This window comes from Artemia sp. Qi Xiang Cuo, chromosome 15 (genome assembly GCF_049724085.1).
Source record: "Artemia sp. Qi Xiang Cuo chromosome 15, ASM4972408v1, whole genome shotgun sequence".
In the NCBI taxonomy this organism is placed as follows: Eukaryota; Metazoa; Arthropoda; class Branchiopoda; order Anostraca; family Artemiidae; genus Artemia; species Artemia sp. Qi Xiang Cuo.
Genome location: NC_142808.1, coordinates 64,619,311 through 64,632,592, shown reverse-complemented (window position 1 = coordinate 64,632,592; position 13,282 = coordinate 64,619,311). Strand labels below are relative to the sequence as shown.

At 36.2% G+C, this 13,282-nt stretch overlaps 1 protein-coding gene across 1 annotated transcript in view; it reads right to left on the bottom strand.

Moving 5' to 3' along the window:
• Positions 1-1,207: 1,207 nt before the first annotated feature.
• LOC148943988 (uncharacterized) overlaps positions 1,208-13,282 on the bottom strand; it is a 64,712-nt gene continuing 52,637 nt past the window's right edge. Inside the window, exon 3 of the mRNA XM_089100921.1 lies at positions 1,208-1,631. Coding sequence (XP_088957047.1) covers positions 1,269-1,631 — 363 coding nt within the window. The 3' untranslated portion in view covers positions 1,208-1,268. The remainder of the gene's footprint in view (positions 1,632-13,282) is intronic.

Sequence of the window (13,282 nt, the reverse complement as noted above, 5' to 3'; positions counted from 1 at the left end):
TAATATCTTTGAATTTCTCATACTTTTACTTTCTATTATACAAATTTTCTAAAAAACAATGTTGTGAAAACCGCCCCACTTCACAAAAAAAGGTAACCCAAATTTTATGACCAGCCAAAAAGGTAATGATATCAAGACTCGAAAATTAATTTGACAGTAAAAGGAAGTTTGAATATTATTTTTTTTTTAAGAAGCTGGCCTAAAGAAGTTTAAAGATAGTCTAGAAGTTTCCCCACCTTGTTATTGCGAAATGAAGATTTTCGCCTCCCAGTTGGATTTTGTGGTAATACGGACAGCTTTCCTTAATAAACCTATACTAATTAAATATTTCTAAGAGTATGCGTAATCAGTAAAATCTATCAGAGACCACACTAACTGAAACTTTGTTTGAAACTTGTTTGCGAAAAGAAACAGTCTTAACAATTAAAAAGTTATCAATCACTCAACTATTAAAAACAAATTACAAAACGAAGTCCCTTTGTCCCAACGGCAACCTGAGCAAGCGGTCCCAGCCCCAAATCCACTACTATGTTAGGAGAGTGCACCCCCTGCGCCCCCTACCTGGACCCACCACTGATCTCATTCGATTACATCCTGCTTTTCGTATGACTGAAAAAGAATAATTTGTGGTAGTCTGTAATCCCTGGTTCTTAAGGTGAACTCTCCATTTCAGTCTTTTAAATACCAAGATTGGAGGGAACTGCGTTTTTGTTAACAATCTTAGCCGCGTTTTCAGGCTCAGCGGGTTCGAACACGGGTTGTCCTCGTCTAGTTTCAAGTTTCTAGTTTTTTGTCTAGTTTTGTCTAGTTTCAGCGAGTTCGAAGCTTCAACCCCGTGTTTGATACACTAGATGCACTGATGCACAACGCTTAATGCACTAGACGAGAACAACCTGTGTTCGAACCTGCTGATCCGTGAACAACCCGTCTTTAAACACGGGTTGTTCGCGTCTAGCGCATCAAGCATTGTGCAGCAGTGCATCTAGTGCATCAAACACGGGGTTGAAGCTTCGAACCCGCTGAAACTAGACAAAACTAGACGAAAAACTAGAAACTTGAAACTAGACGAGGACAACCCGTGTTCGAACCCGCTGAGCCTGAAAACGCGGCTCTTATATAACATACTGAAATTTGTTGTTTATTTGTTGTAGATATTGACAAACAAAAACGTCGTTTTCTCGAATAATTATCAACAAAATAATTGCGTCATAATCATATATTAAAAACATAAAAAATAGTATAAAAAGTCTGAGAAGAAAAACTGAAGCTTATTGTTGTCTAGCGAGACCTCCTTTTTGACCCATTGCAGCATAATCTTCTGGTGACATTTGCTGCTTTCTTGCCTCTCCTCCCATTTTCCCCATTTGTACATATCCTTCATGACCAAGCTGCTCTGCCCTTGTTTGACCACCTTTTTGACCACCCTTTTGACCCATCTCTTGATAACCTTCGGTACCAAGCTGCTCTGCTCTTATTTGGCCACCCTTTTGACCAATTTCCTGATAACCTTCATGGCCTAACTGTTGTGCTCTAGCTTGACCACCTTTTTGGCCCATCTCTACATATCCTTCATGACCAAGCTGTTCAGCCCTTGCTTGACCACCTCTTTGTCCAGCTTCTTGGCGGCTTAGCTGAAAATAAACAGTTCTCTTATATACCTTATAGCTTTCAATATATTTTATTTAAACATTTTAAATATTAAAAACATCGATTAATTTTATTTACGAACCACTCATTAAGATAATACTTTTGCTCTTCATTATTACTCCAACCGTTAATTTATCACGGATTTATCAGAAATTTCCAATAGCTTTATATATTTTTCCCATAGTTCACCTACTTCAATGTTATTTTTACTAAGTAGCCCCCCCCCCCTGAAGCAAAATCCTGCTTACACCGCCAATGCCTTATGTTTACTTATTCAAGAGTTAAAATATATTTTAAAACTATATTATTAGCTGAGTTTTAATCGATTTAAAAACTAGTTTTGACTGAATAACTGAATTTAATAACTAATTTGATTCGACAGCTAAAAGGACTGAATCTGAAGAGATTTAACATATATTATTATCTAAATGATATTTTTTTTAAGAGCTGACGTGAAATAACTGAACTGAAGCGAAATTAAGAATAATGTTTTAAATTCAAAGCAGGTGTTCAACTGGGCTTTATTGATTGATGTTAGTAATGCAACCTAAGAACCAAAAGAAAGAATCTATAAGGCCCGAGACACTTGGTGTTTTTGCCCAGCGTTGTTTCACCGAGCATTTCCTTGAGGTGTATACGATAGTATTAAGTCGGTCACATTAGGCGGTAGAAAAAAAAACGTTCAGTAAAACAAACGTCGACGGCAGAAATGCAGCCGTCTATTGGCAATACAATAAACAACTGGCAAAATAAACAGTCACCACGGTTAGTTCCTAGAGTGCTACAATTGCCCAAATTTCGGTGCTATTGTAAAAAACAGACTGTATTAGGGCTAAAAATTACATTTTTGTCTTAATTTGGCACTATTTTAATAACTCTGAGCACGTGCTACAGTGCAACACAAAATAAGATAGTGCTGAAATAGCACTTTCTAGCTACCCTAAGCAACTCAGAGCGAGTTAATTTTATCATAAATAAAAAAAGAGTGTTGATGGGATTTACGAGTCCTAGCTAAATAGTATATTTTTTTAAATTGAATTCATTTAGATTAAGAAAATGTTTACCTATTCGTTTCAGAATAGCTACCAGTTTAGCTGTACCCCTCCTCCCAATGTCTGTACGCGTAATGAATTCGAACAAATATACGGGGGGGGGACAATGTGTTTTTGATGTGTAGGGGATAAGAGACGGTAAGATGAATAATAATAATAAGAAGAAAACAGATAAAAATAACTTCTACAAACCCAAAGAATTTTAAAAAAATTTTTTTAAACGAACCAAATGGGTGGCACCCTCGAGCTGATTCAGGCAATTTATTCCATACAATATGACACGCCATTAGAGGATTAAAATCTGACCTTATGCAAGAAGTAAATGGAACTTGAACATGATGTCATATTGCGAAGGTAATAATTATTATGATCAGAGGTAAAAGATAGCGGAACACTTAGGGGCCGGGGGAGGTCACCATGAAGCTGAGAAAAAGTAAAGCATGCGCCTGAAAGAATGTATAGTGACTCAAGATCATGCAATGGGATAACTAACGAACGATTGGTTTCCTGGAGGTGTCTAGCTTTATTGTAAACCTTAGAAAGTGGTTTTAACAGTGAAGGAAAGGTTGACATCCACACTATTGGACAGTAAGAAACGTAAAATTGGATCAAGCAGTGAAAAAGGACACCTTTTCAACTTTTACCTTTTGAATAACTGACAACAACTGAGTACTTTTAGTTAATACTTGATATTGGATGAATTGACTCCATTTAATTGCTAATTTGACTTGGTAAAAGAATGAACTACTTAAAGAACTAAATAAATCAACGCACATCTTAGGAATACATCAAAATGCATGACTTTTACTTGAATAACTGAATTACCGCTTGTGAACAATGTCATCAATTAGGAAAAATTTAGACGGACAGAATTTATTTTCAAAATCTAGGGGGGAGGGGGCAAGACTGTCATTTTTTTGTTTTCTTTGAAATGAAAACCGCAAGTAAGGTTTTTTAATTCAAATACACTCGAGGGAATTTTTTAAATCAAGACAGGAGTCAAAATGATATGGTGGGGGGGGGGACTTCCCCTTCTCTTCAATTAAAGATACTATTTGCGATCCGTTTGACTCTTCCTTTTTTTGTTGCCGGAATTTATAAATCGTAGAGAAACAAAGACTGCATGTAAAATCTGGTGAATCAAACCCTACATTTTGAATCCAAACATTCTGGTTTAAATCTCAGGAGAAAAACACAGAAGGGTCACTCAAGTTTTAAAAATGCATGATTATTTGGCTTTCTTAATTGGCTTGCAAAAACCTGTCTCAGGCGAAAAGTAAGGAATTTACAACAAATATTCTACCAGATGATTATGGTAAGTAATTTCTTTCTCTTCGGGCATTAACATTTTCTTCCTTGTACTCCTGAACTTGTTTCCTTTGGTTGTTTAACTTATTCGTGATTGGGTAGTAGTACCAGAAGATCGAGCTTCTCTTGATGAGTAAAAAAAAAGAAACTAAATTCTATGCTATTCTATTCCGCAAACCTTATACGAATTGAAGATCAAAAATCCAAATAAATTGTAAGCTACTTTTTAGAATTTTAATTACGATTCAATTTAATTGTTAATAATATAGAATAATTTATCGATATAAATATGCTAACAAGTCTACTAAATAAAATAGAATTTGTTGTTTTGCGAGAGAGTAGAGACTGTTCACAGAGTGAATCACAGTCCCCCCGTACTGTCATTTAAATGTGATTTTTAAGGCCCGTATGAGCACAGCAGGTTCACTGTTCGTGTTTACGAGCTGCAAGTAAGCACCAGATGCTATTGCTATTAACAACTCACCTCAGCATCAAGCCACCAGAGACCAACATAGTTCCGTACACTCCTCCATCCTAATCTATTCAAAGCCTTCCCCTTTGCACCCTTCCTGGAGCGAATGCTGATTTCAAACATAAAATTCATTAAGTTGAATATTACCCATCAAAAGTTACAAGCCTGAGAAGATTTGCATGATTTTTGAAAAAAAGGGGGACATACCATCAAAATTTCAGTCTTTCTGAAAATCATGCAATTGGATTCAATTTATCAGAGAACCGAGTTTAAGAGGTGGTTTCAAGCTCCTATCCACAAAAATTCGGAATTTTGTATTTTTTGTCGGAAGAAAGATCACTGATACGTGTTTTTTGTTTTGTTTTTCTCTGTTTGGTTTTTGCTTTTCCCATGCAAGGGTGGACAGAACGATCTTTTTTTCCAAAATTTGGGACAGGGCTCATTTGAACAGAAACTAAAAGTTCTAGTGACCTTGTTAAATGGCCAAAAAGATTAAAGGGCAACTGGCCTCTCTCACGTCCCTTTTCCCCAAACATCTGACAAAGTTTTGAGATGGCCATTTGATTCAAGTTCGTTCAAAAGTTCAATGCTTACGCTTCCCCTCGTCTCAGGGAGAAGGGCTTTTATTGAAGGGAGAATTCGCTGTGGGAGGGACTGCGGGAAGAATTTCCATGGAGAAACGTCACGGGATGGAGGGGGAGAACTTTTTAGGGTTAGTTTTACACGAGAGAGACCGGTGATTTCCTGGCATTAATAGAAAAAAACGGTCAGAAATTAAATGAACTGTTTTTAACACTATTCTAAGAAAGACTGCTCAAATCAAAGTGCAGTTGAATGAGAAGTATTTTTCACGCCATCAGATTCAGCATATCAGAGAACCCTACTGTATAGGTTTCAAGCTCCTATCTGCAAAAATGTGTAATATTGTATTTTTGCCAGAAAAAAGATCACGGATGCGTGCGTGTTTTAGGTATTTGTTTGTTTGATTTGTTTTTTTTTTTAAGGGTGATCGTATCGACCCAGTAGACCTAGAATATCAGAAGCGGGCTCATTCTAACGAAAGTCAAAAGGTCTAATGCCCTTTTTAAGTGACCACAAAAATTGGAGAGCAACTAGGTCCCCTCCACGCCCCTTTTTTTCTCCAAATCGCCCGATCCAAATTCTGTGATAGCCATTTGGTTCAGCATAGTTGAAAGGCAGAATATCTTTGCTTTTGCAGATAGCATGACCGCCACAGCCCCTGGGGAAAGGTCTTTAACTTACAAAGTTTTCAAATTGTTTACGTGAATTTGCTATTGGGAAGCATGCATACATATTTCAGGTGAAGGGGGGGGGGCAAATTTTCCTGCTGGTTTTCCTGTTTCCTCTGCAAAATTTTCCACAGGGATAATTTTTCTATGGCGAAGGAAGTTTTCAGGGGGTGTGGGGGAGAGGTCAGCGGGAGGGTGTTGCGCGGGAGGATGTTTTCATTGATGAATTTCTTATGGAGGAAGAGAACTTTTCCATGAAGAGGGCGTCGGATATCCCAATATTATTCAAAAATCGATCAGAAATGAAATAAAAAAAATCAGTTGAAAGTAAGGAGTAACATTAAAACTAAAACATTTATTACGATTATGAGGAGGATTGTCCCTTGCAAATACCTTGCTCTTTACGCTGAATTTTTTTAGTACTTTCAAAAGAACTATTTATTCAAATTAAACTGCCTTTGTGATTCAGGGTCATTCTTAAAGAGCTGGAACAAAGTTCAAACTTAGCGTAAAGAACGAGGTGTTGAGGAGCAACCCCCTCATATACTTAATAAGTGCTGTTCATTTCAATTTCTAATATTACTCCTTACTTTCAGTTGAAAAACTTATTTATTCTTAACCTTAACTAATATTATACCCTTGTATAAATCAGGTCCTATAATTTACGGTCTTCAGCTCAGAGTCTGCTCTAGAGAAGAATCTACATTTAAATAGAGAAAAACATCTTGACAACAGTGTGAATACGACCTTCTCTGTCCAGTAGTGTTTCTTAAAATATTTTTGTCCACTCATCCCCCCCCCCATAAAAAAGGCTAATTATGCCCTTAAATATAAACTGTTTTGGTACGAGTGACAAATCAGTGGCGGTTTTAGGCATGGTTCCCCTAGTTTTTAAAATCTGTAATTAAATTCCTTTTATGTTTTTACACTGCTCTGGAGTACATCACACCCGCCCCTCGATTATGAGGCCTAAAGCGCTCCCTTATTTATTCTCCGTGCAAAAAGGAATTTGAACTAATTATATTAATTATCAATGGGGTTGCAATTAAAAAAAAAGCTAAGCAAAAAGTGTATAAATTAGAAAAAAATTGTCAGGACAGTAAGAAGCAAGGACATATCCAGCAATTTGTTTGGAGGGAGGGACAAACAAATTTCGTGTTGAGCAAACATATCGGGAGAAATTCAAACCCGGTAGCCCCAAACCCCTGGATACGGCTTTGGAAAGGAGAATAGAAAAAGGAATCTAAATGGTATCTTATTCTTTATTAGTTTTGGACAAAGCCTAAGGCTATATGTGAGATTAGAATAGTCGCCCCCCCCCCTACGGAATATTTGACCATTAGGGATAAGGGGAGTGAATTGCCAAAAGCAACCTTAACCATAAGAAAGAGCAAGTTATTAATTTAAAAAAATACTTTTTAGCATGTCTCCTTTTGGAAAGCCCTGCTCTACCTATTTACCTCTCAAAATCTAGGGGCTAAATAAAATGTAGGATGGGGAAAGTGACACCCCCTCCCTCAATGCGTGTCCCTGCGAAAGTTTCTTCTGGATTTTTTTCTGGCAGACAGAAATGTGCTATTTAAAAATTATTACCATCACTGCTATACATAGCTCAAATCTCAAGGCAGGTGCGTTACCATTCTTTTTTTTTCCGATGACACAGCAATCCCCAAAAGTTACAATTAAAAAAATTCGGGGGGGGGGAGGTTGAATCGTTCTTGAATTTTTTTTTAGTAAATGTTGGTTCACTTGGCGTAATAGCCTACTTCAACGTATTATAATGAATCATGATTTATAAGCCTAGAATTGGGACTGTTGAGAAGGAAACCTGTTAAGAAAACAATTCTTATTTCGTAATATGTAGAATAATTATATTTAGAAGATTTCAACTTAAATTTCACTCCATTATATCCCCAACCTCCCTTCCTAATGTGGATATATTGCGCAAATTAATTATTCCCCACAAGATTTTCCGTTTCTTTATTTTGTCGGAGTTGATACAATTCATGTTTACAGGGTAGAAACAAGAGTTATACATGGTTGAACGGGTTGAAACAAGAAATATATAATTGGGCTACATATTTGGAGACCGGGGTATATATTATTGCGCTACATATTAGGAGGCCGGCGTTTTCCCTTCCGAAATTCCCCCTTTCAGAAACCCCCCCAAAAATTCCTCCCGGATAATTAATTTGTGGAAAATTGCTCCGCGGGCAAAATTGAGTACCCCATATAAAGAGTTCAAAATTGGCACCTCAAAACCTCAATCAGGTGTCCTCAGGGACAACAAAAGGATTACACATCAAAAACAGTTTCAGAAAAGAGGGGCTGGTCTCCAATCACTTCAAGTTTAAAAAGGGATTTTTTCTAATCGGAAAATTTTCTGAGGGATTTCACAGAGAAACGCTTATCCCCATATATGTGTACATTATGGGGGGTCCGGGGTAAAGTATAACAGAATTTCATTGAAAATTTGGTTACTGCAATTATTCTGTGTGTCATAAAGTATTGTTTTCTGAGCATGTTTCCTTCTCAACAAAAACCAATTTGGTTTCTGAGGGCCTTGAAACTAAAACAAGACTAACTGAACAATAAATAAGTCAATAAACATAACTAAAGACAAAAGACAAACACATGTGAACTTGTATCAAAGACCTTTTTAATATTGGAAAATTAGCACATGAAAAGCGTAACAATAAAAAAAGAATAGTATCAAGCAAGGATCAAGGCGGTCACAAGGGACGACAATTTGAAGTTTTGACACTAATGTAAGAGAAGATGAAGCCAGAAGGCACTCTGCAATCAAAAGAAACAATGTTGAAGCACCGAGATAGTAAAAGAACAGTTTTTTCTCTTTGAACCAAAATGCACCAAAAACCGCTATTTCCCAGTTTTTCTTTTGGTTGTCCTAAAATTAAGAACCATCCAAGGCTGCACCATATTTGTTGGTAGTTTTACGTTAAACTATGCGAATGCTCAATAATTAATATAAAGTTAGCGACGATTTTACCCTATAACCGTCGACAGAAATAAATCAATTCTGAAAGACTAATAGAGGAAAGCCAGACCTTCAGCTGTTTGATGCCAAATAGCTTTTTTACTGATTCGCCAAGCTATTTTTTTATCAAAAAATTGAAAATCTGATACCCCGTTATCAAAAATATCTTGCTATTTTGCTGATTTGTCATTCTATCAAGCTATATTTATTATAGCTTATTTATTAAGCTATATTTATAAAGCATTATATTTATATACCATTGCACCTTGAATTGTTTTCCTTTACCCCTGAATCCCCTAACCATATTCCCATGATTGGTGCCAAATATTGCTTTTTAACTGATTTTTCAGGTTGTTTTCTTATAAAAAAGGCATCCCTTTATCAAAAAATGTCACATGTCTTGCTATTCTGTATCATATCTTGTGATACATATTGCGATAAATTTGATAGTATCGAATTTTGTGACGATTCTGGCCAGTTTTTAAATTTTGTGACGTTTTTTATTTAAATTTGTGACACTTCACCCGTAAAAAATAAACAGTCTGGTGACTTCCAAAGTCAACTTTTTTTAATACTGCCCTACCCCCTCTACTACCAACAAAACTTTCATAACAAATCAGAATCTAGATTCTTAGAGTTTAATGCTAAAAGTTAGCAATTTTTTCCTTCCTTGTAAAATTTGAAAGATTTTAGGAAAATCGGTAAGTCCTGAATGAAGAAGACTAAGTTCAGCTAATAGCCTAGCTAATATACAGGGTCACTTTGGCAAGATCTACCGATGAAAAGAATTTATAGGGAAATTAGATCCCCTAAAATCTTTTTCGAGACTCGGCGTCGGCTCACTGAAAAATTTGTCCAACGCATGGGAACTCCTAAAGCTTTTGATATAACCGATAGGGGATCTTTAATATACGAACAGCTCGAAAAGCTAATGAGAGGGTAATTTAAAAAAAAGGCATAATCCCTTACTATTTGTTAAGCAGAGCGCTGTCTATTTAAAGAGGATAAGTAATATACATCATCTGTGGGCAAGGTTTTCAATCATGGTAGTTGGGAAAACAGGAAATTCCCGAAGCTACAAATTACTAAAATGATACTTCCTGAACTATTCAAGAATTTTTAAGATTGACTTGTCGTGAACACTAAAAATAAATTTCTGCTACGTTAAATAAAAACAAATTACTAATAACATAAGATTCATTAGGTATGAATACCTGTCTTCGACAAAAAAATGTATAAAGTTAACTGGTTTTTCTGATATTTCTGGGAAAGTAGATATTGGCCTTTGGTTTTCTGTCGTTTATTCGGATCGATTATCCAAGCTCTACAAGTCATAGAAAGACTACTGGCTAGAAATGAAAAAAGTTTATAATCCATTGAGATCCTTTAAGGATCTTAGTTTATAATAAGATCTAAGTTTATAATAACATAGGGGGGATCCTTTAAGGTATCGAGTCCCTTTAAGCAAAGATGTCTCAGCAAAATTTTTGTCATTACATGGCTAGGGGTAGTAACAAAGCTACAAAACAACTTCCCGGAACCTTACTAGACCCACAGTTTTTTACTCAGTGTCGTTCAAGTTAACTAAGAGCGTATAATTCTAATTTTATCTTAACTTTTCCAATACTTTAACAAGACTTGGGCAGTAGTAGGAACTTAAGGAATTCAAGTATCTAAATTCGACTAGTTGCAGTTGGTAGGATAAAACCCTATAGTTTAATAGTGACTTGGTAAAGTCTGCAGGGTATGCTACTACTACTAACAACTCATCCCAACACCGCTCCTCCATCCCCGTCTATTCAAAGCCTCCCTATTTACACCCTCCCCGGAAGTTCCCATTTTCTAATAATCAAAATCCTGTGCGAATGATGTGTCGTTTACTAGGCTACAATTTCCTCTAGGGGCGCCGATGCTTAAGTGGGAATAGAGTTAACCGCAATATCCCTGGTCTTGCAGGTACCCCGAAAGGGCCGAGTCAGCCCTTTGCAGAGGTCTTAACACAAGTTGCTTCAAAACTGTTTTGAAAGTAAAGTAAAAATTAAGGGATTTGTCTAATGTCTCAAAATTTAATAATGAAGTAAGTCCATTTGGCTTCTGACACTAATAACGAAATTTTCCTTTAAGTTACTCGATTTATTAATTAGGTGTTCTGAACAAAAGAATGATAATAGGAATTTACCTTTCTCTGTTCACTCATTTTCAATGGATATCTCTTCCCAAATAAACGATAGAACTACCGATAATTCAGAATGCTTGAACTTCGTTTAAAAATGCTGTGATTCGGTTTACCTGTAAACAACAAGAAACTAATAAGAATCATACAATAGAGAAAAATTAAAACTTAAAAGGAGAGGGGGTCAACATTATTCTCAGATGTTTCATTTCAAGTTGCGCCACAAGAAAGAAGTAAATGCGCCAAAGGAACGCTTTGTCCCCAAAAAAGTGCGCCAATTTGGAAAAGTTGGCACGTAAACGCCTCAAAGAAGCTCAAATGGTGGCAATGCACCCCATTTGGCCACTTAAGCTATTACACCACCATTCAAAGCACAATTAAGAGGCTTAAGAAAAACAGTAGCAGTTCAAATATTGTTTTCAAACAGTTCGTGGTAACGAACTGTAAGTAAGGAGCGACCCGGCTCAATGGTAACCGAAACTCTAGAAAACGGGTTTTTGATACCAATAGATACATCAAAAGAATCATTTCAATGCTGATTTCAAATATATAAGTTTCATCAAGTTTAGTGCTACCCATCAAAAGTTACGCGCCTGAGAATATTTGGCTGATTTTCAAAAAAAGGGGGGAAAAGCCCCTAAGAGTTATAGAACCTTGATGAAAATCACACCATCAGATTCAGCGTATCAGAGAAAACTACTGTAGAGGTTTAGAGCTCTTATCTGCAAAAATCTGGATTTTTGTATTTTTCGACAGAAGAAAGATCACAGGTACGTGTTTATTTTTTTTTTTCCAAGGATGATTTTATAGACCCGGTGGCCCTACAATATAGTGGGAGGGATCATTGGAACAGAAATTAAAAGTTCTAGTGCCCTTTTTAAGTGACCAAAGAAAATGGAGGGCAACTAAGCCCCCTCTCAAGCTTACTTTTTTCCCAAAGTCACCCGATCAAAATTTTGAGATAGCCATTTTGTTCAGCATGGTCAAAAATATGATAAATATGTATTTTAGGATGACTGAATCCCTCGAAGTCCCCAGGGGGAGGGCTAAAAGTTATGAACTTTACCCAATGTTAACATATAGTATTGGTTATTGGGAAGTATACAGAAGTTTTCAGGAGGGTTTTTTTCTGGTAGTGGGAGGGAAGGGTGGGTCGGGGGTTATGTTGGAGGATCTGTCCATAACGGAAATTTTCATGGGGGAAGGGAAATTGCCATGAAGGGGGCACCGGACTTGCCAGCATTATTTATTGGTTATTGGGAAGTATACAGACATTTTCAGGAAGGATTTTTTTCTGGAGGGGGGGGGCTAGAGGAGGGGGTTACTCTGGAGAATCTTTCCGTGGAGGATGTTTCTTTGAGGTAAGGGACATTTCTATGAAGGGGGCCCCGAATTTCCAAGCATTATTAAAAAACGATAAGAAATTAAATAAAAAAAAAAGTTTTTTCAACTGAAAGTAAGAAGCAACATTAGAACTTAAAACGAACAGAAATTATAACGTATGTGAGGGGGTTCTCCCCCAAGTCAATACCTTGCTCTTTGAGCTACAGTTTTTTTTAGTTCTTTCAAAAGAGCTCTCTATTCTAATTAAACGGCCAATGTGATTCAGGGGTTTGTTAATAAAATTTTTTTTTAACTTTTAAGGTAAAGACCGTGTTATTGACTACGGGGAGAACTCCTTCATTTACGTAATAACATATACGTAATAAAAAACAATAAAAAAACAAGCGATACGGCTCAATAGTAGTCGAAACTTTTAAAAACAGAATTTTGATGTCAATAAATGTATCAAAAGAATGTGTTTATAGGCTAATGCTGATTCTAAATATATAAATTTTATTTAGTTTCACAGTGCTCACTAAAGGCTACGAGCCTGAGAGAATTTACCCGATCTTATAAAGATGGGGGAACAATACCCTACAGATGACCGAGTTTTAATGAAATCCCACCTTAAGATTCAATACGTCAGACAATACTATAGCATTGTTTTGAAGCTCATATCTGCAAAAATATGAAATTTTGTATTTTTTGCCAGAAGAAAAATATACGAATATAGAAGTTAATTACGTAAGTTAATTTGTTAAGACATCCATTTAGCAAAAGAAAAGTAAAATTTTTATGCAGATTTTGTTTACTTATTCAATGACGGTTAGCCAAAATAAAAGCTACATTAACTAAAAAACGATCAGAAATTAAATTAAAAAAAAGCAAGTTTTTTAAACTGAAAGTAAGGAGCAACATTAAAACTTAAAACGAACAGAAATTATTCCGTATATGAAAGTGGCTCTCCCCTCAACGTCTCGCTCTTTACGCTAAAATTTTTTATTGTTTTAAAAAATAGAGTTGTGAGAAAGAGTCAAACTTTAGCGTAAAGAGCGAGGC